The 27,957-nt window shown below is 38.1% G+C and overlaps 1 gene segment (V, D, J or C); it reads right to left on the bottom strand.

Annotated features, from left to right (window-relative positions):
- Positions 1–3,343: 3,343 nt before the first annotated feature.
- Positions 3,344–27,957, bottom strand: part of LOC126495212 (Ig heavy chain V region 3-like) — a 160,993-nt gene continuing 136,379 nt past the window's right edge. Inside the window, 1 exon segment of the V gene segment in view lies at positions 3,344–3,669. Within this exon segment, the coding sequence occupies positions 3,344–3,669 (326 nt within the window).

The raw sequence follows: 27,957 nt of genomic DNA, 5'->3' as shown, positions 1-27,957 counted from the left end.
TTGAATATCCTGATCATTAGTCCACAGCCTAAGTCAGGATGTGCAGTCACACTTGTCAACAACTTTGGACAAGAAACAACTCTCTGTCCTTCAGACAGGGTAGAAATAGGCTCATATTTTTTGGGCCTCTACAAAAATCCTATCAACAGATTCTCATTCCTGACCATTTTTTAAAAGGTGCTTAATTTGTGTATCAAGAAGCCAGGGCTCTGAAACAAATAATGTAGATGAATCTCCAGAGGCTAGCGGGAAAACTGTCCACTCCAAAACCCATAAATTGTAAAAGGAAGGCACAGAGCTGAGAAGCAGCTGGAACTATTGCCTAGCTATCAGCTGAGGCTGTGTCAATGTGCTCTCTATGCACAGTGGTATGTAGCAGTAACTGGTGCATACACGCTGGTGATCTTGAGGAATACCTGGTTGTTTGTGTCCTTGGAGACTGTGAGCCGACTCTTTACGGATGTATTGTAGAACTTAGTATCATCCCACCAAATGTTTGCAAGCCACTCCAAACCCTTTTCTCAGGGCTGACATATACAACCAACACCTATACCAGAAGTGCTCAGTGAAAACTCAGTTAAAGAGCAGGGCAGTATGAGATCCTGGGAGGGCTGCAATAGCCCATGGCCAGATTCCTTCAGAGTAACCTGGGGTAGGACAACGTGGAGAAAGGAAAGTGGAGGATAAGGTTGTAATAGGTGACAATATAGAAGTTTGCCCCTTAGTGAGCCTTGGTACTCACATGCAGGGCAAATCAGCAGCAGGAATGAAAAAAATCTATCCATGGCTGCACACCAGTGAGTACCCAGACCCAGCTTTGGCTTTTCAACCCAGGGTTGGGTGGATCCAGGAGAGACTTGCATTCCATGCCAGGTACTGGCTTTGATGAAGGACTTAAGTTTTAGGACTGAGGAGAAGTCAGTCTGTGAGGCGAGGCACAGAAGCCCTTATGGGAGTTCACATTTTTCCCCAAAGAAAGTAGCCCACCTGGTAGAGCCAGGCCTTCAGTATACAACACATCTGATGGGTACTGTGTGAATTCAGCAAGGAAGAGTAGGTGACCTTGCAGGTTGGCAGCTATACAGTCCTATACAGTCTATAATTGCATGGAAGAGAGTGATAATTCATTTACTACTAATCTGTCAATTTTCTGCTTCATGTATTTGAGATTCAATATTAGTAGCTTCATCTTTATGCTGACCTCTGATTCTTTAAAAACACCACCAAGAGAAAACATAAATTGTATGCAAAGACAAAGTTATCTCAATTCTCTCAGACCTCATGCATACTGGAAGAGGGCCAGAAAAACAGAATAAACTGAAAGACACTGCACAGGGCCTAGGATTTTATTCACGGATAATGTGATGTTAAAACACAATGTAATCTCTTTTACTTGACACGATGAATATTTTAGAGTTAAGACAAACAATGATTTGCCTAATTTTGAACACCTTTCACAGTGAATTTGTGATGTGAACATGAATGAAAATATAGAAAAAAACTTGAGTAAACTGATTTCTTTAAAGAAATCTATGTAAAAAAGATCAACTCATTTTTAGGAATAAACTATCTTCTTATTCCAATGTTTAAAATATAAAGGCATCAAGATATATCTAAACCACGAGTTTGCACTTACCACAAAGTTACAGTAACACTGTATAAAGAAACCAAACACTCAATGCTGAGAAACAGCTGAGGCACTGAACCCACATGGAAGGATGGAGAATAAGACCTGCACCTACACTTAGTTCATTTTCCGGGGGATTTCAATGTCACAGTGATTTTTCATTTATGATTAAATTATATATACATATATATACACATATATATATATATATAGGAATGTATCTGACATTATCTCCATGAAATTCAAAGATCATCATAAATGTCTTCATCAAAGGCAGGGAGTAGAATGGTTCCAAAATTAAAATAGGATCCCTGAATGGATGATAACAGGAGCAAAGAGGCTCTTTACAATTTCTGGCTATTATCTGTAGAGTAGCAGTGAACATTATTGTGTGAGTTTCTCTAGTAGAATGTAGAGGCTTTGGGGTTATGCTCCAGAGTGGTATAGCTGGATGCTGGGGTAAGTCTATTCCAATCTTCCTCTGGAGCTGTCACACTTTTTCCACAGTGACTGTACAGAATGGGGTGTATAAGGTGTTTTAGTTTGCAGTATAAAGGGTGTGGACACTAAAACAAATGGCTTTACAGCATGCAACAGACAACTGCTATAATCAAGGTTATACAGTCACTTGACTGATTTGATGCCTTAACATTGTTGAGTCTTGTTCAATCCAGAGGACAGGATCAGGAGATTCTGTTGCCAGCTGATCAGTAATGCTTTCCTGTTGGTGGAGACAAAAGAGTGCTTTATGAAGACAGTATTTTAAATTCAAAACTATTTTAAATTCAATGGAGTTTAAAGGATCTCTAATATCGAATAGGCCAACGGAATCCCTGCCTACCACAACATATGAAGATTATGACATCGATATTCAGTACATAGCATTCATATTTCAAAGGGATTTATGTCAGTTACAGGAACATGCCAAACAATCCCTCTGCACTACAGAGATTTCAACCCCTTGAGATTATCAAGTACCACAGGATTCCATGTTGCTTGCTGTCAGCTCAGGTATCCAAATCCAGTAACTCTATAGAACAAGAGTGACTTCATCATATTCAGAGGAACATGAAGGATGATAGCAAGTCAGAGTTGGTCAGTGTTTATAAAAGCCTGAGACTGTAGGTCAGGGTACTTGTCCTGTAAAGGTAGTAAACTTAAGATTGGATTAATATGAATAATCTCAAACCTATTGTTAACTAACCTGTATACACACTGGGAAAATAAATCAGTTATGTGAAAAATAATTTAATGATTTGTTTTCAACTTACAAGATTTACACTTATGTGGTAGTTAATTATGATGTAAATATCTCTTTCATTCTCAGAAACTGAAATTCTGCTACACAACACAGGTAGAATTAAAAAAAAAACACACATTCATGCTACTTAAGACTGTGAAAGGAGTTTTGGTTTGGTCAGATACTGTTTATTTGAACTTTATTGATAATATTCATATTATAAATTATTCAAAGCTAATCCAAAAAGTTCAAGCCTCTTCAAATCCAGAGATAATTCTGTGACTATGTAGTAGCACAGTTTTCCCTTCTTTCATGTTTTATTTCAGAGAAACATGTAAATGGCAGTCAGTTAGCATCATTTTATTTATAGAGGAGGCAGAAAAACAGACACTCAGATAGTTTCTGTGTAAATCTTCAGTTGTCTCTGCCATCTCAGTCCTGGGGCAACTTCCTGCTCCTCAGGGTTTCTGACACACTCAGGATGTGGTTGCAACACTGTGTGTTGCACAGTAATAAATCGCAGAGTCTTCAGAAGTCAGGCTTCTGAGCTCCATGTAGGCTGTGTTGGAGGATGTGTCTGCAGTCAGTGTGGCCTTTTCCTGGAACTTCTGATTGTAGTCAGTATTAATAAATGCAGGAACAATATATCCAATCCACTCCAGGCCTTGTCCAGGCCTCTGCTTTACCCAGTGAATATAGTAACCAGTGATATCGTCAGAGGCCCTGCAGGAAAATTTCACTGAGGTCCCAGGCCTCACAAGCTCAGGCCCAGACTGCTGCAGCTGTACCTGGGAGTGGACACCTGTAGAGAAAAGACAGTTTAGGTGTCATTGTCACCTTTGTCCCTGTTTCCTATTCAGATTTGGAACTGGAATGCCCCTTTACCTGTTGTTAGTGACATGAGGAAGAGAATGATCCAGCTCCACTCCATGGTAAGGACCTGTGTGCTCAGTGACTGTGGAGAGGACACTGATCATATGTTGTTCTGTGGTGTGGACATCTCTATATCTACCATGTAATTTGTATATTAATGAACAGTGAAGGTCCTAGAACGGCTTTAGAAGAAAGAGGTAGAAGACCTTGAATAAGGCAGGAGGATAGTAAAGTCCAGTTTTAATTTGTCTGAGTAAATGAAACCTGTACTATATCCCCAAGCCTTGTGCAGACCTGTGGATGTAACTTCAAGGCATAAGCTCTCAGTTTATTTACAAAGAGACTTCATCCAGAGACAGTTGTTCCTCTTGTGACAAAAGATGTAGTTAGTAGTCGTGAAGAGGATTTCAAAACTTGTAAATTATGAGAACTTCTAATCTTTTCTCATATACATGAAGGTGGCAAGTGTCTCTTCAGAAGATTGCATACTAAAACACCTACACAAATGATCAAAAGTAAAAATGTCTCAAATTTTTGCACACAAATGTTATTGCTGCATTGTCTACAGTAGATAAATTATAGAAACAAACTACATGTCTTTGAACAAATGACCGTATCAAGCAAGCATGATATATATGCTATAAAGCAATCTATTCATCAGTAATATATAAGGAAGTTATATAACTTTGAGGAAAATGAATGCAGTTGGTAATGACATAACATGTAATTTAAGACCTTCTCAAAAACTGATATTTTCTAAGTCCTATTTGTAGTTTTTAGATATCGTATAGTTAGAAATAATTGTTAATGCACATATGTAAGGACATAGAACTGAAAATGTCCAATGGAATAAAAGTGGCAAATGTATGTGGAGAGGCAAAAAAATAATAGGTTGACTTTACAGGGTAAATATGTACAGTGGACATTATAGACCTATGTGAAAATTCTAAACATATGGAATATTGCTATTTTAGAATAATTTTGTTCATCCGTTGCAATTTTCATTTATGAAAACAATATATTTTGATCATAATCTCATCCACTATGTCCCTCTTATTCCCCTTATGATCTCCCAAAACAAAAAGTCTTTCTTCTAACATATTGATCTCTTTTGTTTATTAATAAACAACTCAGTAAGTCTAATAAATGCTGTCTGTATCTATATGGTGGGTGTTATCTTCTAGCTCATAAGTAATGACCAAGTGGGAAAACTTCTAAAAATAGTGTTTCTAATTTCCTACGTATTCTTCCAATCCTAACATCTCCTCAGCTGCCAGTGATCCATGAGTAGTTGCTCCCCCAACTGTGTTGTAGTCTTTTAAGATAAACTTTGTTTAGTAGGGGTAGAGGGGCAGGGCACACATAATCCAAGGAACTTAGAAGCCAACTTATGGAGTTCGGGTCTCTTCTTCTAGGAGGTGGATTTCAGAAAAAAATTAATATTGTTAGTTTGGCCAAGAGATACATTTACCTGCTAAGCCTTTCCACAGGCTTTTACTCTGTAATTTTAACTGATCTGATTTGGTTTAGGACGTGGGCTGGTAACAACAGCTGATAAGAGGTCATTTGTGCAATGAAAACATGTCAATAACTGTGTATAGAATTCTATGATTTTCAACCTCATTCTCTGAATCTTATATTCTTTCTATTCTCTGTTTTGTTATAATTCTTCATTTGGAGGAAAGAGGAGATAGATACAGAGGATTCACTGTGGCTGAGTACTCAGTCATTCATTCTCTGCCCTTTGACAAGTCATGAATGTCTACAAGGATCATTACACACTGCACACATATGCTTCTGTAATTAAGACTGAAACCAGCACTAATCTATTATATATAAACATATATACTTATAGGCAGTTAGACAACATGACCATCAGCAATACAACTAGAGTATACTTGGGCTGTATCATTCCTAGTCATGATATTTTGAACATGTTTATCTGGGATGGTGTCTTTCCTGTGGAGTAGTCACAAATCCAGTTAGAAAGCAGTTATTCAGCATGTAACAGTAATCATTAATTTGTACCTATTACCTGGAGGCTGATAGAGTAGACTGCAAGGCCTGGTACTGTGTGGGAGTATTGATGTCTTTCTCTACTTGCAAGCTTCACAGCACCTTCCTGCTGTAGAAAATATAACCAGCAGGGAGAATTTCCTGTTCAGTTCAAGATTGATTCTCTATGGCCTGCAACCAGAGTCCTTAGTTCACCCATGAAATTCAGATTAAAACAACACCAATAATACATTATTGCCTCAATAAGAATGACTGTAAACAAAAAATTAAAAGACCACAAATACAGGCATGCATGTGGGGAAAGAGTAATCTATAGCCACATGTTGAAGTAAGTGTAAACTTCTGTAGTGACTTTAGAAATCAGATTGCTGATAGCTAAAAATACCTTGTACATAAAAGAACTTCTGGAGGTATCACAATCCCTGATTTCAATCTGTACTGTAGGGAAAGTTAATAAAAATTTCATTGTGTTGACATAAAAACAGACAGGTTGATCAATGAAATTGAACTGAAAGCCCAGAAATAAATCCACAAACCTATGGACACTAGATTTTTGAGAAGGAAGAAAAGGTATACAATGGAAAAAAGAAAAAAAAAAAACTTCAACAAATGGTGGTCTAAATGTTGTCAACATGTAGAAGAGTGCAAATAGGTCCATATCTATCACCCTGCACTAAACCCAAGGGAAAGTGGATAAAAGACCTCAGCAAAAAGCCAGATACACTGAACCTGACAGAAGAAAACTTTTTCCTGACAAAAAGTGAGGAATAGCCTTGAACACATTGGCACAGCAGAAAATTTCCTGAACAGAGCATCAATTGCATAGGCAATAAGATCACCAATTAACAAATGGCACCTGATGAAACTAAAAAGCTTTTGTAAGGCAACGGAAACTATAAAAATAACTAAATGGCGATTTACAGATTGGTAAAGATCTTTACCAACTCCACATCAAAAAGAGGGTTAACAATCAAAATATATAAAGAACTCAAGACTAGACATAAAAAAAAATAATTCTGGGTTCTGGCTAAGAAAAGCAATGCTGCTATAAACATATATGAGCCCATAACTTAAATGCCCCTCAACCAAAGAATGGTGATGGAGGATGTGGTATATTTACGAAATGGAGTATTACACAGCAGAAAAAAATGACGACATCTTTAATTTTGCAGGAAAGTAGATGGAGCTAGAAAACATCATTTTGAGTAAGTAACCCAGACCCAAAAAGACAATTATGACATAACCTCACTTATAACTAGCTTTTAAACATAAAACAAAGAAAACCAGCCCACAAATCACAATTCCCAGAAAACCTAGACAGCAATGAGGGCCCTAAGAGAAACATACATAGATATAATCTAAATGGGAAATAGTAAAAGAAAAGTTCTCCTTAGTAAATTGGGAGCACGTGTATCTCGGGGAAGGGTTGAAGGGGAGGTGAGAGGCGGGGGGGAGGGGTAGAAAAATATGTAAAGCTCAAAAAATCAATAAAAAGTTCAATAGAAAAATATGCTATAGATCTAAACAGAGAATCTTCCACAGAGGAATCTCAAATGATGGGGAAGCACTTAAGAAATTTTCAATATTGTTAGCCATCTTGAACAAGGAGGAAACACTGAGGCTGGCCCACAGAGATTCCCAATAAAAATGACTCTGTGATTCCATATTACACCTGTCAGAATGAATAAAATTAAAATCACAAGAAACACATCATACAGATGAGGATATAAAGGAAAAGAACCTCTCTTCCACTGATGAGGGGAGTGCAAATTTGTGAAGCCTCTTTGGAAATCATTATGTCAGATTCTCTGAAATGGTAAACCCCTTCCTCAAGATCTAACTATACCAACCTCATGCATATACCCAAAGGACACTCATCCCTAATAAAGACATTTGCTCAACTATGTTCGTAGCAGCATTATACATAATAGCCAGAAACTGGAAGCAAACTAGATGGCCTTCAAACAAAGAATGGATAAAGAAATTGTGATACATTTACACAGTGGAGAAATACTCAGCTATTAAAAAATGACATCATGAAATTTGTAGACAAATGGATAGAACTAGAAAAATTCATCCTGAGTGAGGTAACCAAGACCTCAAAAGATAAACATGGCATGTACTCATTTGTAAGTGGATATTATCTGTATAGGAGAAGCCACAGGTAATCAATGTAACACAGAGAGTTCAAGGGGTAACACACGAATCTCCCTGGGATGGGAAATAGAATAGATACCATGGTTGGAGGTGAGGCTTAATGTGGGACAGTAACAGATGGGGTCAAAAGTATGGAAGATGTAGAGAAGAAAGTACGGGGAGAGACAGCTGAATATGAGAAGCATCTCAGGGACAAGATAGACAGCTATCACAATAGAAATTCCCTGGAATTTATGAAGGTGACCCTGACTGGGAATGCTAACAATGGGAGATGCAGAATCTTAACTAACAATTTCCCATAAGCATGTAAGACTTTCAGTGGAGGGACTGGGACAGCAATCCATCCACAAACACACAGCCTAAAATTTTTTATGGCTGCAAGATATAGGGTATAGGTGGCACAGAAATTGTGGGAGTGCTCAAGCAATGAATGGTCTATCTTGAGACCCATGCCATGCAAGGGAGCCCACTCTTGACACTGCTTGGAGGGCCAAAATTCAGAGGGTGAATAGCTCAGTTAGTTAAGATAAAAGGACACGTGACTGTGAAAAAAATGAAATGATTATTAATGCTATTCTGATATACTCATAGATTGTTGCCTAGTCCAGTTGTCGTCAGAGAGGCTTCATAAAAGAGTTAATGGAAACAAATGAAGAGATCCACAGTCAAACATTAGTCTGACTCAGGTAATCCGGTAGAAGAGGGAGAGGAAAGATTGTAGATTCCAGAGATGTCACAAACACAAGAAAAGCCAAAGAATCGATGTAAGCTCATAAAGGGCTCACAGAGTCTTAACTGAAAAGCAGAGAGCCTGCATTGAGCTGACCTAGGCACAAGTTACATAACTTGGTCATGTAGGACTCTGAAAAGTGGGATGGCAGCTGTCTCTCACACTTTTATTGGCTTTTGGGACACTTTTCCTCATATTGAGTTGCCTCACCAAATTGAAATGCCATATTTTATTGTTATTCATGGGAAACTTGCCCTCCACTGAATAGAAATGGAGAACTGGATGGGGGAACAGGGGAAAATGCAGGTAGGGATTGGAGGGAGAGGAAGGAAGGAAAACAGCATGGTGGTGGAATGCTGATGCCTATCATGGGTGCTAATAGAGAAATACTTGCCTGATTAAGCAGTATAGATTCATAGAGACATCCTGTTCTCATCAGGGAATTCATTCACAAAGTCCTGGACTCTCTGTGATTGTGGAGAAATCATAAGAGCATCTTCCCCTAAGGTGGACAAATTGAGTATCACAATATGTAACAGGCTTTGTGATTACAGGGAAAGTTATTGGGACTGGAGGAGTCTCTGTGAAATGCTTAAACTCTGAATATATGTCTCAAAGCATATAAATATGCATTGGATTGATGAATCAGTATTATTAATATTCCAGCAGCAATATTGGTCGTGTCCTAGGAGTTAGACATTTATTTAACGTGTGATCAAACATTTCTCTTCTAAAGTGTTGACCCAACTATGGCAGACACATGTGTTGACACTGACAGGAGCAGGGGAGTATGTGGGTCAACTTTACAAATTTAAAACTAATTTTTGCCGGCATGGTGATTAGGAAATACAATGAGAATTAATTTTAGACCTATTGTTGCTTTCATCAATACTTAACCACAAGTTTTGAGCAAGTCTTTAGGTTACCCTTTCCTATCCTTTTATCCCAAGACAGCCTCCTGCTCCTTCAGAGTTTCTGAACCAGCTCAGCTCTGGACATGACACTGTGTCTTACACAGTAATAGATGACAGACTACTCATATCAGACTTCTGAGCTCCATGTAGGAAGTCTTAGGCATTGTGTCTACATCTAAAGGAGCTCGATCCTCCAATTTCTGTCCATGCTTCATTCCATTAATGTTTGGGATTCCATCCAGTCCTTTCTAGCCCATGTTCATGATTCTGCAATATGCAGTAGGGAAGATATAAGTAAAATTCCTTGCAGAACACATTTAATATGCCTCCAGGATTTCTCAGTTCAGCCATAGGTTTCTGTAGCTGAAGGTGGGAGTAGAAAATTTGGAAAGAATGCCATTTTCACTGCATTTTGTGTCTTCACGCCAAGCCCGGTTTTGGGAACACACTTACTTGTAGCTACTAACAACAAATAGAGGATGATCTAACTGTAGTACATGCTGAGAAACTATGTGCTCAGGGACAGTGAACAGGAGAATATTAATGTTATACTGTGAGCTAGGTGCACATCACTGTATTTACACACATAATATCTGAAATTTACACATGAATGCTGAAGAGCTTTCTTTCTATCAAAGCAGTAATCTGAAAAATAAAGGTAAAGGTTTTCTGAGTTAGTCAGTGGGATGGTGAGTTCCAAGTCCTAAACCGGTCTGGGGAAATGCATTCCCTGTTCCATTATTGCACCTTTGCAGACAGAGCTCTCCCATCCCACAATGTCATCACATCCATGTTTGTTAATGTGACCCACATCTCAATGGTTCATCGGCCATCGGATCCTCCTCAGAGTCAACCATAGCAGTGATGCTGTGAAGATGAATTGACCATCCTGTTCCCATCAGACACTAGCATAGAACTCTGGAGATTGCTGTGGTCCATTCATTACCAGAGGTCTGCAGAACTGTGGACACACCTAAGGTGTCAGCTCTGTATTTTTGGGACAGTTTCCGCAGATATATTTCCCATGATCCTGAGGCCCAATTATTCTTTACCTATAATAATGAGTGGTTCATTACCTAGTTTCCTACCCAGTGGCAATAGGATTCAAATTTCTCTCATATATTACAGTTTGACCTCATTTATTGATTGTATTAAACAAAGAAGTTCTCAAGTATTGTAGCACAGGGATCTCACATTTCAACTACTCCACAGTCTCTGAATATAATGATGTTTGCAATGGAATCCACAGAGGAAATCAGTCAGTGCCCTTCATTATCAGCTTCTGCTATCTTTTGTTTCTCAGGCATTGGTGGATGGATCTACAGTGCCACCTGCTGGTTTGGAGAATCAGCTAATATAAGTTTATATATGAGTTGACATACAGTGCCCAAACTATGACTCTGACATCTATTTTCAGTGTCCTAAGGTGATGTTGAGTAGGTGATTCAAGGATGAATGGTGAGCTGAGCATAGCTGTTTTCCACATCTCCACGAATCCCAGTCTTTTCTTTAGGTGTTATGAGATCTGTCTGTAGCAGTCACCACTGATGATGAAGTTGATAGACAGCTCAACTGATGGAGGGAGTCTACAAGCACTCCACCAGGCCAAAATCCAGACACACTATACAACAAGATGACCACCAGGTATCTAATGGCCTGTGAGAATTGATGTATAGGTTCATGTTCTTTTAAGACCCGAGACTGTAGGACAGGTTTCTGAGACCATGAAGGAAGTAAATATGGGACCAAGGAATAATGTATGATCTCATAACCTACCTCAATTAGAAAGGGCATTGATTGGCTTAATGATTTTTTGAAAAGTACTTTAATAATATCAACTTGCAGGAATTACACTAATGTGGCTGTGCATTTTTATACATATCTTACATTCTAAGACACTGGACTTCTGCTGGAACACAAAGGCAGACTTAAATAAACACTGGAGGTTAAGTAACATTTAAGAACATGAAAATATTTTTGTTCATCCAGACTTTATTTATTTAGCCATTTTTGCAAAATTCGTATTTTAGTTTATTGAAAGCTACCCTGACAAAGAGCCTCGTCTTTGATAATACAGAGGTATTTTTGTCGCAATGCACAATTACAGCTTTCAGGTTTTATTATTTTATTAAATAATGTACTTGTCAATGAAGATGGTTGTTGGTGAAGAAATTGTCACAGTATGATGTACATGAGGACTTGATCAATCAACATCATATTATTTATATTTGTAATATAAAAAATTGAAAAACTATAGTACTATGAGGATGAGGCAGAAAATGGACAATCAAATGAGCAAGACTCCAGTCTAATATTCTCTTTCATCTTTGTCCCAGAACTGCTTCTTGCTACTTCTGGGCTTCTGACACACTCAGGATGTGGCTGCAACACTGTGTCTCACACAGTAATAGACTGCAGAGTCTGCTGCTGCTGCTGAGCTGTATGTAGGCTGTGCTAGAGAATGTGTCTGCAGTCAGTGTGGTCTGTCCCTGGAACTTCTGAGCGTATTTAGTTTAACCATCTACAGGATCAATTCATCCAATCCACTCAAGGCCTTTTGCAGTCCTCTGCTTCACCCAGGTAATAAACTAGTTAGTGAAAGTATAGTCAGAACAGGACAACTCACTGGGGCCCCAGGTTTTCACAACTCAGGCTTACACTGCTGCAGCTGGGCCAGGGAGTGGACACCTGTGGAGAAAAGGCATTTTAAGTATCATTGCCACTTTAGTCCCTGTTTCTTCTGAAGGTTTGGTACTGGAATGCCCTTACCTATAGTTGCTGAGATGAGGAAGAGAACAATCCAGCTCGATTCCATGGTGAGGACCTGTGTGCTCAGTTACTGTAGGCAGGACAATGATTATATGTTGTTGGTTTAAGGAGTAAGTCACAAAACAATCCCACTCCAGTTTGAAATTATGATTAATAAAATGGTTATTTATTTAAAGGGAAAAACTTAAAAATCACTGTACTAGACAACAGCCTCCTGCATAACCAGGAAAAGTGTTTGGTAGCCAGAAGTGGAGTCCGAAGCAGGAGAGGGAGCAGACAGCCACAGCTGCTCTTTCAAGCCAGGGAGAAAACGCCCAAGTGGGCTGGAATCTTGAAGGCTATTAGCTGAAGGAGGGTAAGGAGATTCTGCAGCACTTCCCCCTTTTTTTCAAGTAAGAGAGTTCTAAACCTGCTACAAAATTATATGCAATAAAAAAATACTCTATTCTAACTTGCTTAAGTCTTGTATAATAAATAACTTGGCCAAGTCATGAGAGGAAAGTAACAATATTCATCTAGTCTTCAACCCCATTGGAGATCCGAGAAGGGAAATAATTTTACCTGAGTAATTAGAAAGTGAAGTACAATCAAACAGCTTCCAAAACATGCAACAAATCACAGAGACAACTGGCTACCTGCACAATCACCCAAAGTCACATTTACGGCATCAAAGCAACCAACTTTGGCTAATGCCTAGAATATCTGATAGATTATTTTTAAAGGCAAGAATTATTTTCAAAACTATCTTACCCAGTCTTGGCAAGATTTAAGAGTTCTGCTTATCCATTTATGAATACTATGTATTTTGTCAGTAGTGAGGTATTGGCAGTTCCTTGCCCAGAGGCCAGTTTTGCCAAGAAGAAGACAATCTCCAAGTGGAGTGTCCTTGGTTCTCAACAATCTCTGGGGAATAGATCGGTGTTGCCAGGAGCGATTGTGTCCCACTACCACAGAACTCTAAGTTAGATTAAATGCCATTTTCTACAGCTCTTTAAAGAGGTTGAAGATTATCTATTTATACAGAATATAACCTCTATGTATCTAAAAAACTCAATTAGTCTAACTATAAATATGACGAACATAGATAACTATTATTCTATAATTCTTAAAACCTATCTAACTTAAAGACTAAGACAATAAAAAACTGTGCAATACATGAGGACAATGACCTCCAAATGTAAACAATATACTGCAATATGGCAATATATATATATATATGTGTGTGTGTGTGTGTGTATAGTATATAAGTATCTTAATCAGAGGTAGAAATGTACAGTTAAATAGGTTCCGTAAGTAATAATTTGTATATATACATACACATATACATACACACATCTCTATCTCTATCTCTATCTCTGTCTCTGTCTCTGTCTCTGTCTATATCTATATCTATATCTATATATATATCTATATCTATATATATATCTATTTGTTTTTTATTGGTGAACCATATTGGGTAGTAATTTTTTCCATCTGTCAGTATTTAAATATCCAGTGCCCCTTGAATATTTTGAAGATGAGTGTTTTCCTTCAAAGACAAGAACACCACCCTACCCCCAACCTATATGTTTTTCTTACCACCTGTATGATTATCATCATTGTTAATGGGCTGTCATGTCTCCTTTCCAAGAGGTTTCTTCTCTTCAAACTGAAACATTATTAATTTTGATGGTACCCACAATTTTTCTTCTTTTATGGAAATAAGAGCAAAACCCCTTCCCCAACATATCACAACTCCTGGCTTCCATTGTGAGGTCAGCACATCCTTGAAATAAACCGATTGATTTAGTTCTGCAGACTTTTCCATTATCCAATGTCTTTCTGCTGCTGTTGTTTATTTCTCATTAGCATTACGAAAATTCAAGGTTAATAAGGCATTATGTAATCTATTTCTGGGGGCATTTTCCACCTCTTTCTGTTTATTTAACATATCCTTTATGGTTCGATTTGATCTTTCTATGACTGCTTGACCTGTAGAATTGTATGGTATACCTGTAATATGATTAATATTATAATAAGCAAAAAACATTTAATTTTCCTAGAGACATAAGCTGGACCATTATCTGTTTTTATTTGTGCATATATATGCATGATGGCCATAACCTCTAATAAATGTGTGATTTCTGAATCAGATTTTTCTGAGGTTAAAGCAGTTGCCCATTGAAAGCCTGAATAAGTGTAAGTGGTGTAATGTACATATTTTAATTTTCCAAATTCTGCAAAGGGGAACACATCCATCTGCCAGATTTTATTTCTTTTAGTACCCTTCAGATTAATACCTGCAGGTAGCAGTGTTTGGTTATAGAAAGAGCAAGTGGTGCATCTCTTTATGATCTCCTTAGCTTGTTGTCATGCAATAGAAAACTTTCTTGAAACCTTTGCTATTGATATATTTTTTATGAAATTCTGAGGCCTGCAACATGCTTCCAATCAATAATTAATCAATTTCTGCATTACCTTGTCCTAAAGAACCTGGCAGACCCTTATGGGATCAGATGTATGTTATGTACATAGGACAAAGCCTATTTCTGATTATGTCTTGCACCTGGATAAACAATGAATTCAACTCTGTATCATATGGTATAAATTCAGCAGTTTCAACAGACAAGGTATTTTTCATATTGTGAATCTGTAACTATATTAAGCGGTTCTTTAAAATACTTTAGCACCATGAAAATGGAATATAAGTCATCCTTCTGGACAGAATTATAAGGGCTTTGTGATACCTTACTCAATTTGTCTGATTTATAACCTGCCTTCCCTGATTTATTAGCATCAGTATAAAATGTAGGGCTCCAGTTACTGGAGCATCACGTATAATTCAAGGAAGAATCCAACAAGTTTTTTTTATAAGGTTAAGTCTACCACTTTGGGAATAATTGCTATCAATTTCTTCCAAAGAATTAGCAAAATCCCTTTGCCATGGTTTGTTGTCTTCCCATAACTTTTTTATTTCATCAGTAGTGAAAGGCACTATAATTTCTGTTGGGTCTATACCTGCTAGTTGACAAAGTCTCAGTTTAACTTTTATAATTAATTCAGAGATCTTTTCTGCATAGGTTTTTAATTTTTTACTTGGTTTGTGTGGTTAAAAGATCCATTCTAAAATATTATCTTCCCTCTGCATGAAAATTCCTGTAGGAGAAATTCTGGAAGGCAATATGACGAGAATACAACTAAGATTTGGATTCATCCTATCCACATATGCCTCCTTCAACCATTGTCAGTTCCTTTTCTGCTTCAGCTATTAATTCTCTAGGACTATTCAAATGTTTATCACCATCTAAGGTTTTGTTGAAATGAACTATTAGATCGGGTGTTATTCCAACAGCTGGTTGTAGACTAGAAATATTTCCTAATAATCTTGGAAAGTCATTAAGAGTCTTAACCTGTCTCTCCTAATTTTTTCTAATTTTGTATAAACCTATTTGGTAACCTAAATAATTAAGAGAACCTCCTCTTTGAGTATTTTCAGAAGCGGGTTGTAATCCCCATTTAGGCAAAACTGTCTTTACTTACTCAAACATTCTTTCTAGAGTATCTATATTTGAATCAGTTAGCAAAATATCATCCATGTCATGGTAAATTATAGACTTAGGTAATTGCTTACATATTATTTCCAATGGCTAACTCACAAAGTTTTGACACAGGGTTGGGTTATTGAGCATGGCCTATGAGAGTAAAGTCCACTGGTAACTCCTAATAGGCTGAGAGTTATAATAACTAGGCACTGTGAAGGCAATTTTTCTATATTCTTTCCTTAAAAAGGTATACTAAAGAAGCAATCCTTTATATCAATAACTATAAGAGGCCATCCTTTTGGTAACAGAGAAAGCAGAGGAATTCCAGAATGTAGAGGGCCCATAGGTTGAATTGCCTTGTTTACAGCCCTTAGATCTGTCACCATTCTTCATTTACCAGAATTATTTATTTATTTATTTATTAAAAATGTCCACCTCCTTCCCTCCTCCCATTTCCCTCCCACTCCCCCCACTCTCTTCCCCTCCCTCTCCAGTCCTAAGAGCAGTCATGGTTTCCTTCCCTGTGGGAAGTCCATGTTCCTCCCACCCTCCATCCAGGTCTAGGAAGTTGAGCATCCAAACAGACTAGGCTCCCACAAGGCCAGTCCATGCAGTAAAATCAAAACTCAGTGCCATTGTCATTGGCTTTTTAGTCAAACCTCATTGTCAGATTTCTTTTTCACAACAAACACAAGAGAATTCCAAGGGCTAGTTGACTCCTCAATATGTCAAGCATTTAATTGCTCCTGTACCAATCATTCTAAAGCCTGCAATTTATCTTCTGCTAGAGGCCATTGCTTAACACATATTGGCTTCTCAGTTATCCATTTTAAAGGTAGGATTTTTGGTACCTCTAAAGGTTTGTTAGTTGCTTTATGTTATTATACAGCCTCAATGGCAGGAATTCTTCATGCATAGTATCTTACTGCATCCTTCCCAGAATTATGAGTTCATGGGACTGCAGAAATGTTAATCTGGGTATTCCATTGCTTTAGAAGGTCACAGCCCCATAAATTTATTGCAATATCATCTACATGTGGCCTTAACTTTCCTCTTTGACCTTCTGGACCAATACAGTTAACCCATCTCATGCTTTGTTTAACTCAAGATATGGTTCCAATTCTTAGTAATTGAACATCTGCCTCTTGAAGAGGCCAATCTGGATACCATGATTCTGGAGTGATGATACTTACATCTGCTCTGTGTCTATCAAGCCAACAATCATGATTGCATTTATACGTACTCTCAGCTTTGGTCTGTGATATTTTATAGAGGTTTGCCAAAATATATGCTTATTTCCTAATTGAATTTCTTATATACCTCCAAATTTGAGCCATCATTTAGAACCTTATGGTCTTGCCCAGAAGCTTCTAGAATTTTTAATTTTCCTGGTGTGCCATGTCCCTCATTGTTACTGGGAATGACTATGATACTTTTGGCTTGGGGGGCCTGTGAGAAGGCTCTCATGGAGTTTCCCAATGGTATCAGATTGCCTTATCTGTTTGCTGCTGATCTGCATTCATTGGTTCAAATTCATCCTTTACCACAACTCCTACATTTACCTGAAGGCCAAGATTTCCTATTCTTCCCATTCCCAGATGAGGTATTATTCCTATAAAATCCTTGTCTGAAATCCCTTTTCAGGTGTCCTAATTTACCACAATTAAAACATTTGGCAGGTTGATGTCCCCCTCATTGCTTTGGAAATCGCTTCCCCTATACAAGATTCATGCTCATAGTTAAATGTCTGAAAATTCATAGTATGCTGAATCCATTCATCCATAGGTGCTGACCTAGACTTTAAAGGCCCAATTATATTTTGCATTCTAAATTTGCACTTACAAAAGCCAGTGATTAAAGGACAATTTGTCTAGCTTCTGGGTCTGTTACTCCTATGATCAGAGCCTTAATTAATCTTTGCAAAAAGTCAGTATAGGGTTCTCCATATCCCTGTGTAAGCCTAGTATATGACTCTAATTTTTCCCTAGTTCTGGTATTCTATCTCAAGCATTCAAGGCTGCTTTGTGGCATAGGGACAATACTTCTTCATTGTAAAGAGCTTGGACCTGTGGATCAGCATAAGCTCCTACATCTAGAATTTGATCCTGGGAAACCTCCACACCCTTTGCTCTCCCTTGCTGTTCCATATGTTTGGATTGTTCTCTGAAATAATTTTCAAACATCAAAGGAAAGTCCATCTTCCAACACCATGAATGTTAACTGTGAGAAATCTTGGGGCATAGTCCTGACATTAGAAGCCCAAGTTCTTATCATTTCCTTAACAAATGTAGAGTGCAAGCCATAATTAATGACACCTTGCTTAATTTCCTTTAGGTCATTCATTCCCACCTGTGTCCACTTAGCTTCTTTGGCTCCCTTTGAGCCTTTAGAAGCTGACACTTTGTCAGAGTAAATTACAAGGTATGTCAATAAAATCCTGTATAAACCAGTTCTGACAGCCAGTGGTGATAGTGTGTCCTGCCCTTGTGTCTTATCACCCTGTTCATCAGCTCCAATAATTTCCTCAATCATTTCAAATCTCTTAATCATAATCTCTTCTAAAGCCTGAATGTCTTGACCTGCAAATATTTCTAGAGATTTCCCTATAGTATTAATTTTCTGGTCCCCATCCTGCACCTGTGATTCCAAGGTTGTTATGTTTCCTTTCAAAGATAACATCCTCCTTGTAAAATCGTGTAAATTGCCATCCTGGAGGTATAGTCTGTCTGTTACTTTATCAAAACTTTGTGACAACTTCTGAATGTCAAATTCCACGGCCTGGACACTTTCAGAAAAGTTCTTAGTACCTTTATATATGGAGTCAATTTTGCCTATCATCGTATTAATCCTATCAATTAATGCCATATATTTCCATAATGATATAATATGAAGAAGAAAACTGAAACCTAATAACCAGGAAATTGAGGTATCTCCATAGGCATATAGGCCTTTTGTGATTTCTTCCAAAGTGGACACAAAAACCTTGGCAATAGTCCCATTGAAAATGAAACCTGCCATTTTACCTGTTAACAAGCAGGTTTTGTTGTTACTGAGTAGCAAATGGAACTGCTGCAAATGCTATATGTTTTCATTTATATATGATTGCAAGATGTTAATATTATGCTTGTATGTTTAATTTATATAAATAAAGAGACTAAAAATTGGCCATTGGGGTTTGAGTAGTTAAGGTCAAGTATATACTAAAATTTAAATAAAATTAACCGATATTAGGTAACCACAGGAGACAGAATTTCAACATAAAATTGTTTCAAAATGGAGATGTTAAGTGTTGGTTTAAGAGAAACACAATTTATGTTATAAGAAAATATTATTAAAATGAGAATCCTAAAACATATCCCAACATATAAATGTAAATGATACAGAATGCATATGGCGTGACATAACAAAGCAAGAACATGAAAGTATAGGAAAGTGGACTATGGAATAAGAGAAATGTAAATTATGTTATATTCATAACAAAATATCAGAAAATACTGAACAATTCCCAAGTGCCTAGTTTCACACCTCAGATGTTCTATGTGTTCAGGGAAGGAGTTTGTATTCATATTTTTGTGTGGTTTTATCGATTTGTTAATAAAACATTGTTATCAAAAATACTATTTTTAAGAAAATTGTATGAAAACTAGTGAGATGTAAATAAACTTGTCATTTCATTATTAGCATTGTTCCTGTGGTTTTCTGATCATGGTCTGTGGATATAAGAGATACATGCTTTCAGAAATATGAGTTAGACAGCTCACCAATGAGATTTCAGACAATGAAGTCTGCTTCTATGTAAAATCACTGATGTCTTTTTTTCTTACTTCAGGCAGCATAGCACCTTCCTACACTAGAAAAATTGACCATCAGGTAGAATTTCTTGTTCAGTTCAAGACTGATTTCTAATTAACTATGAGTACTTCAACTCACATACCTACATGGGAGAACTGTTCTGATCGCACAAGATATGAGTTATTAATTGAGTACCTCTGTATTGGGCATAGAGAGCTCTCTATAATTTAATGATCAGGGGTATTGCCAATTTTCTTATTTGCCTACAGTAGCTCAATGGTTAGACATTATTTCTGAGAAAAAATTAAATATGTGAATAAATCTTAAGGGCTGGAAGTGGTGTATAACTCTAAGGAAAGAATGTCTTCTAGATTCTGGAGGAATGGCGCACATATGAAGACACAGAGACTGGAAAGCATGGCCAGTCTGCACAGTGTAGATCCTAATGGGGTCCCAATGTTCACAGAAGAACATGGACACAGGCTTTCATCCACTAAACAAGAAGTTCTATAATTGATACTTCCTTGCAATGGAAATATTTGTTTTCTCTATTGGACTATTAGTGAGTATATTAACTTCATTCAAGACTGGAGACAAATCCAGCAGTAGATGGCTAACACAGAATGAATGCAATATTTTATAGATATTTTCTCTGATTTCACAGTGTGAATCATTCCTTCATTCTTACTCATCTTTTACCTATATAGCATAGTTTCATAGTTGAGTGTTGTAATGGGTTATATGTATGTAAGTTCCTGTTTTTATTTCTTACATTTTATTAATGCTTCTTATTTTAATTTTTCTTTTGTCTGTTTGCTTTCTACAGAGAGAAGAGAGTATGAAATTGGGGAGGGATATATTGTACAATTTTTTTCAAAAAATGCAAAGAGTAAGTAAAACTAAATAAAATTTTAAAAGAATACATAAAACTCTGAGGAGTTTTACAAGGAATCTTTACTATGTTTGAGCATGGAAACATCATATTTCAATCACAGCTGTAAACCTGTAATGTGCTTTATAATAAAATAAACAAAAACTGTTTCATTTTCTTAGATATATATGCTGGACCATTGTCTGTCTTTATTTGTGCAAAAATGCCCATGATGGCCATAACTTCTAATAAATGTGTGATTACTAAATCAGCCTTTTCTGAGCTCAAGGCAGTTGCCCATTGAAAACCTGAATGTGTGTCTATGTTGTGGTGTACATATTTCAATTTACCAAATTCCATAAAGTGGAGCATAGCCATATGCTATATTTCATTCCTTTGAGAACCATTAGAGTTACATTCTGCAGGCAATGATGTTTGATTATAGAAAGAGCAAGTAGGACACCTCTCTATAATCTCCTTAGCTTGTTGCCATGTAATAGAAAGCTATTTCTTTAAACCTTTGCTATTGACCATGATGGAGTTTTTTGTGAAATTCAGAGGCATGCAACACATTTCCAATCCATTTTTGATCAATTTCTGCATTACCTGTGGTAGAGGACCTAGCAGACCCTTTTGGGATCAAATGTGTGTTATGTATATAGGACAAAGCCTATTCCTGATTATGTCTTGCACCTGGATGAACAATAAAGTCAATTCTGTATCATTGGTATAAATTCATCAGTTTCAATATATAACACAAATCTTTCTGTATATTGTGAATCAGTAACTATATTGAGAGGTTCTTCAATTCCCTTGGTATCATAATATTAGCATATAGTTCTGCCCTCTGGACAGAATTATATGGCCTTGTTCCACCTTAATTAATTCTTACAATTTGTAACCTGCCTTCTCTGTATTATTTGCATCAGTGTAAAATGTACAGGCTCAAGTTATTGGTGCATCATGTAAAATTTGGGGAAGAATCCAAAAATTCTACTTATATACTTAAATCTAACACTTTTTGGGATAATTGCTAGTAATTTCTCCAAGAAAATATTAGCACAAGTCCTATGCCAGGGTTCATTGTCTTCAGGAAACCTTTTTTTTTTAATTTCATTAGCAGTAAAAGGAACTATAATCTCTACTGGTTCTATACCTGCTAATTGACAAAATCTCAATTTACCTATTATGATCAATTCAGAAACTTTGTCCACATAAGATTTTAAGTTTTTACTTGGTTTATGTGGTAAAGTTTTTACGTGGTTTATTCTAAGATAACAACATCCCTCTGCATTAAAATTCCTGTATGAGAAATTCTGGAATGCAATACGACTAGAATACAATTAAGATTTGGATTTACCCTATCCGCATGTGCCTTCTGTAATTTCTACTCTACAATCGCCAATTACTTTTTTTTAATTGAGAAAAGGGAAAAAAAAGTTTCCGCCTCCTCCCAGCCTCCCATTTCCCTCCCCCTCCTCCCACGTTTCTCCCCCTCCCCCCTACTTTTCTCCCCCGCCCCCCACTCCTCTCCCCCTCCCTCTCCAATCCAAAGAGCAGACAGGGTTCCCTGCCCTGTGGAAAGTCCAAGGTCCTCCCCTCTCCCTCCATGTCTAGGAAGGTGAAAATCCAAACTGGCTAGGCTCCCACCAAGCCGGAACATGAAGTAGAATCAAAACCCCGTACCATTGTCCTTGGCTTCTCATCAGTCCTCATTGTTCGCCATGATCAGAGAGTCCGGTTTTATCCCATGCATTTTCAGTCACAGTCCAGCTGGCATTGATGACCTCCCAATAGATCAGCCCCACTGTCTCAGTGGGTGGGTGCACCCCCCGTGGTCCTGACATCCTTGCTCGTGTTCTCCCTCCATCTGCTCCTCATTGGGACCTTGGGAGCTCAGTCCAGTGCTCCAGTGTGGGTCTCTCTCTCTATCTCCATCTATCACCAGATGAAGGTTCTATGGTGATATGGAAGATATTCGTCAGTATTGCTATAGGATAGGGTCACTTCAGGTTCCCTATCCTCAGCTTCCCAAGGGACTAACTGGGGACATCGCCTTGGGCCCCTGGGAGCCACTCTAGGTTCAAGTCTCTTGCCAACCCTAAGATGGCCCCCTCAACTAAGATATGTGCTTCCCAGCTCCCCTATCCAACCTTCCGTTATCCCAATCATCCTGTTTCCCCAAGTTCCCCCATCCTCCCCTTCTCACTTTTCTCTCCCCGTCCCCCCTTATCCCCAACCCACCCCACCCCCAGGATCTCAATTTTCTCCCCGGCAATTTTGTCTACTTCCCATAGCCAAGAGGATAACTATATGTTTTTCCTTGGGTTCACCTTCTTATTTAGCTTCTTTAGGTTCACCAGGTATACACTCCGTGACCTTTATTTATGGCTAGAAACCAATTATGAGTGAGTACATCCCATGTTCATCTTTTTGGGTCTGGGTTACCTCGCTCAGGATAGTGTTTTCTATTTCCATCCATTTGCATGCAAAATTCGAGAAGTCATTGTTTTTTACCGCAGCATAGTACTCTAATGTGTATATATTCCACACTTTCTTCATCCATTCTTCCATTGAAGGGCATCTAGGTTGTTTCCAGGTTCTGGCTATTACAAATAATACTGCTATGAACATAGTTGAACAAATGCTTTTGTCATATGATAGGGCATCTCTTGGGTATATTCCCAAGAGTGGTATTGCTGGGTCCAGGGGTAGGTTGATCCCGAATTTCCTGAGAAACCGAAACACTGATTTCCAAAGTGGTTGCACAAGATTGCATTCCCACCAGCAATGGATGAGGGTACCCCTTCCTCCACAGCCTCTCCAGCAAAGGCTATCATCGGTGCTTTTGATTTTAGCCATTCTGACAGGTGTGAGATGATATCTCAAAGTTGTTTTGATTTGCATTTCCCTGATTGCTAATGAGGTTGAGCATGACCTTAGGTGTCTTTTGGCCATTTGAACTTCTTCTTTTGAGAATTCTCTGTTCAGTTCAGTGCCCCATTTTTTAATTGGGTTAATTAGCATTTTAGAGTCTAGTTTCTTGAGTTCTCTATATATTTTGGAGATCAGACCTTTGTCTGTTACGGGGTTGGTGAAGATCTTCTCCCAGTCAGTAGGTTGCCTTTTTGTCTTAGTGACAGTGTCCTTTGCTTTACAGAAGCTTCTCAGCTTTAGTAGGTCCCATTTATTCAATGTTGTCCTTAGTGTCTGTGCTGCTGGGGTTATACTTAAGAAGCGATCTCCTGTGCCCATCTGTTGTAGGGTACTTCCCACTTTCTCTTCTATCAGGTTCAGTGTGTTCGGACTGATATTGAGGTCTTTGATCCATTTGGACTTGAGTTTTGTGCAAGGTGATAGATATGGGTCTAATTTCAATCTTCTACAGGTTGACATCCAGTTGTGCCAGCACCATTTGTTGAAGATGCTTTCTTTCTTCCATTGTATACTTTTAGCTCCTTTGTCGAAAATGAGGTGTTCATAGGTTTGGGGATTAAATTCCGGGTCTTCTATGCGATTCCATTGGTCGACTTCTCTGTTTTTATGCCAATACCACACTGTTTTCATTACTGTAGCTCTGTGATAGAGTTTGAAGTCAGGGATGGTAATGCCTCCAGAAGATCCTTTATTGTATAGGATTGTTTTGGCTATCCTGGGTTTTTTATTTTTCCATATAAAATTGATTATTGTCCTCTCAAGATCCGTGAAGAATTTTGATGGGACCTTGATAGGAATTGCATTGAATCTATAAATTGCCTTTGGTAGAATTGCCATTTTTACTATGTTGATCCTCCCAATCCAAGAGCAAGGGAGGTCCTTCCATTTTCTGATATCCTCATCAATTTCTTTCTTCAATGCTTTAAAGTTCTTGTCAAATAGATCTTTCACTTCCTTGGTTAGAGTTACCCCAAGATATTTTATGCTGTTTGTGGCTATTGTGAAAGGTGAAGCTTCTCTGATTTCCCTCTCTGCTTCCATATCCTTTGTGTATAAGAGGGCGACTGATGTTTTGGAGTTGATCTTGTATCCTGCAAATTACTAAAGGTGTTTATCAGCTGTAGGAGTTCTTTGGTGGAGTTTGCGGCCACTTATGTACACTATCTTATCATCTGCAAATAATGAAAGTTTAACTTCTTCCTTTCCAATTTGAATCCCCTTGATCCCCTAATGTTTTCTTATTGCTATTGCTAGAACAATTCATTGAGAGGAAGTCTCAATCCTGAATATCTATGCCCCTAATATAAAAGCACCCACGTACGTAAAAGAAACATTACTAAAACTCAAGGCAGCCATCAAAGCGCACACACTAATACTAGGAGACTTCAACACTCCTCTCTCACCAATGGACAGGTCAATCAGACAGAAACCTAACAGAGAACTAAGAGAATTAATGGAAGTAATGAATCAATTGGACTTTACAGACATCTATAGAATATTCCACCCAAATAGGAAAGAATATACCTTCTTCTCTGCAGCTCATGGAACCTTCTCGAAAATTGACCACATACTCGGTAACAAAGCAAACTTCCACAGTTACAAAAAAAATATTAGTAGCCAATTACTTTTTTTGATTCAGCTGTTAATTGTCTGGGACTATTCAAGTCTTTATCACCATCTAATGTTTTGTTTAAATGAATTATAAGATCAGGTTTTATCCCAACAGCTGATCATAGACCAGAAATGTCTCACAATAAACTTTCAAAGTCATAAAGCCTCCATAAACATTTTCTCCTAATGTGTGCCTTTTGTGTTCTAATTTTTTGTAAGCCTATTCTGTAAACTAGCTAATAACAGAACCTCTTCTTTGAATCTTTTCAGGAGAAATTTTTAATCACCATTTAGGCAAGACTTTCTTTACTTCTTCAAACATCCTTTTTAAATGATCTGTATTTGAATCATATAACAACATATCATCCATATAATGGTAGATTATATACCTAGGAAATTGCTTATGTATTATTTCCAATGGCTGGCTGGCATATTATTGGCACAGATTGGGGCTATTGAGCATTCCCTGTAGGAGGATGGTCCATTGATGACTTCTAGTAGGCTGAGAGTCATTATAAGTAGGCATTGTGAAGGCAAACTTTTCTCTATCCTTTTCCTGTAAAGAAATAGTGAAGAAACAATCCTTTAAATCAATAACAGTGAGAGGCTATCCCTTTGGTAACAGAGAAGGCAGAGGAATTCCAGTGTAGAGGGCCCATCGGTTGAATAACCTTGTTGATAGCCCTTAGATCTGTCACCATTCTTCATTTTCCAGATTTTTTTTAACAACAAACACAGGAAAATTCCAAGGGCTTGTAGATTCTTCTATATGTTGAACATCTAATTTCTTTTGTACTATTTATTCCAAATCCTACATCTTCTCCTCAGCTAGAGGCCACTGCTTAACCATTGGTTTCTCAGTTAAGCATTTTAAATGTACGGCTGTTGGTACCTCTGAAGGATTAACAATTGCTTTGTATTCTTTTACAGCCCAAAAGGTTAGTATCCATCTTCTGTACTATCTTTGAATATTATCCTCAAAACATAAGTTTTGGGGGCTCCAACTATGTTAATTTGGGTATTCCATTGCTGAAATATGTCAAAACCCCACAAATTCACTGCAATATTGGCTATATATGGCCTTATTCTTCCTATTTGTCCTTCTTGCCCTACACATTCAACCCACTGGGTGCTTTGTTTCACCTGAGATAGGGTTCCAGTTCCCAGGAACTGAACCCTTTCAAGAGGCCAATTCAGATACCATGATGTAGCACCCTCCCCTCTGGAGGCCTCTCCCTCCATGCAGATTGTACCCTCTCAGCACAGCTCCTTGCGGGTCCACTCTGGTCGACTACAGGGGCAGAAGCAGCTGAGCTTCTGAGTCACTGAACATCTGCAGCGCCTCTATTTTTCCTGGTGCTTGCTAGAAAGTCAGCAAACTGGACTTCTGAAGGGCGACTCGGCTCTGTCCGCCATACTAAACAGAGCAGCCGAACAGAGATTGCCCCACAAGAGTCTGTGTGGCCCCGCCCCCCTCCAGACTTACTCGAGTCTAGCAACAGTGGTGCAAGAGCCTCTGTATAGAGCCAACCCCCTCCCCCCCCCAACACCTAGCAGTAAACAGCGTGATCAGTACACAACTCCACTCCACTCACGTGACTGCTCTGCGTCCCCAGGAGGTGGCTGAGTCTGGACTTGGCTCTGCCCCCTGCTGCTTACAGTTAACTTTCAGTTTTGGGTTTTGAGTAGACTGTTCAGAACAGCTCAGACTCCTGCTACGTGGACTCACGTGCACTTTGCCACCACAACTATCTGCTGGCAGGAAATGGTCATTACAGGTAAAAAAAAATTTTCCTTTATAAATAAAAATAAATACAGATTTGATTGAAAAATGTTACCATTCAAGACTTTAACAGCCTTTTTGATTATACCATGTGGGAGATTTTACAAGAGGTGTCTGTCACCCCACATCTATGGATCTTTCTGGGATTCATAGTTTTCCTTGGTACTATATAGTTTGATAATAGAAATATGATAAAGTCTTTATGAGATGAATCTAGGATTCTTAAGGTAGAGGCTGAACACATAAAAACAATTGAGAATGACAACAATCTTCTCAAGAATCAGTTTGAAGTTCTCCAAGAAGAGAATAGATCTTTGTTTAACATGACTCGACCAACTGAACAGAATTTAGAAAAGGTACAGGTTGATATTAAGAAGAAATTCATTACTGTGGAAGAGGGAACAGCTGATTTGGACCGTAAGCTTCAGTCCCTTTCTGTAGGAACTGGAATATTAACTGAGAGAATCAAAACTGCTGAATGTGACAATTGGATTTTTGTCTAAATCTTGTGACAGATTGGCAGAAAAATTGTCAATACAAGAAGGCACGGTTTATGCCATAAAAATTATGTCCAAAGATGAGATGTTATCTCTAATGGACAAACTTCATACTTTAGAATTCTCAATGAAGGCTTTGGAACATAATTCTGGACAGGAGATTCAGACATTGCAGAAGGCAATGGTGAATAGAATTGAAAAGATTGAGGAATTTCTAAATTCTGATGAAGAGGAGCAAAGGGTAGAAAGGCAAATTTTAACTACATCTGTGGGTAAATCTCTCTGAGATAAATCCCACAAATCTCTACCTACAGCTCTACCTGCCTTTCCAGTAATAACAACAGAGAAAGTGATTGGTTCCAGAAACCCTAGGGTCATCAAGGAAGATACATGGGAGCCTGTCCGCAAAGAAATTAAACAGGCTGTTATGACTTTTGGGATGCATGCCTCCTTTGTTAAAGAGATGCTAAAATCTTGGGCTACAACAAACAGGGCTACGCCCTTTGACTGGCTTCAGTTAGCCCCTGCAGTACTTGAGAGTGGACTGCAATTGAACTGGAAATGCTTATTCAGGCAAGAGGCTAGACTTTTAGAACAGCAGGAAAGGGCAAAGGGAATT

The sequence above is a fragment of the Alexandromys fortis genome, unplaced genomic scaffold (genome assembly GCF_014885135.2).
Source record: "Alexandromys fortis isolate MF-2015 unplaced genomic scaffold, M_Fortis_MF-2015_v1.1 scaffold_333, whole genome shotgun sequence".
NCBI lineage: Eukaryota > Metazoa > Chordata > Mammalia > Rodentia > Cricetidae > Alexandromys > Alexandromys fortis.
Note: the sequence above shows the minus strand (reverse complement) of the source record. Positions and strands in the feature narration are given on the sequence as shown.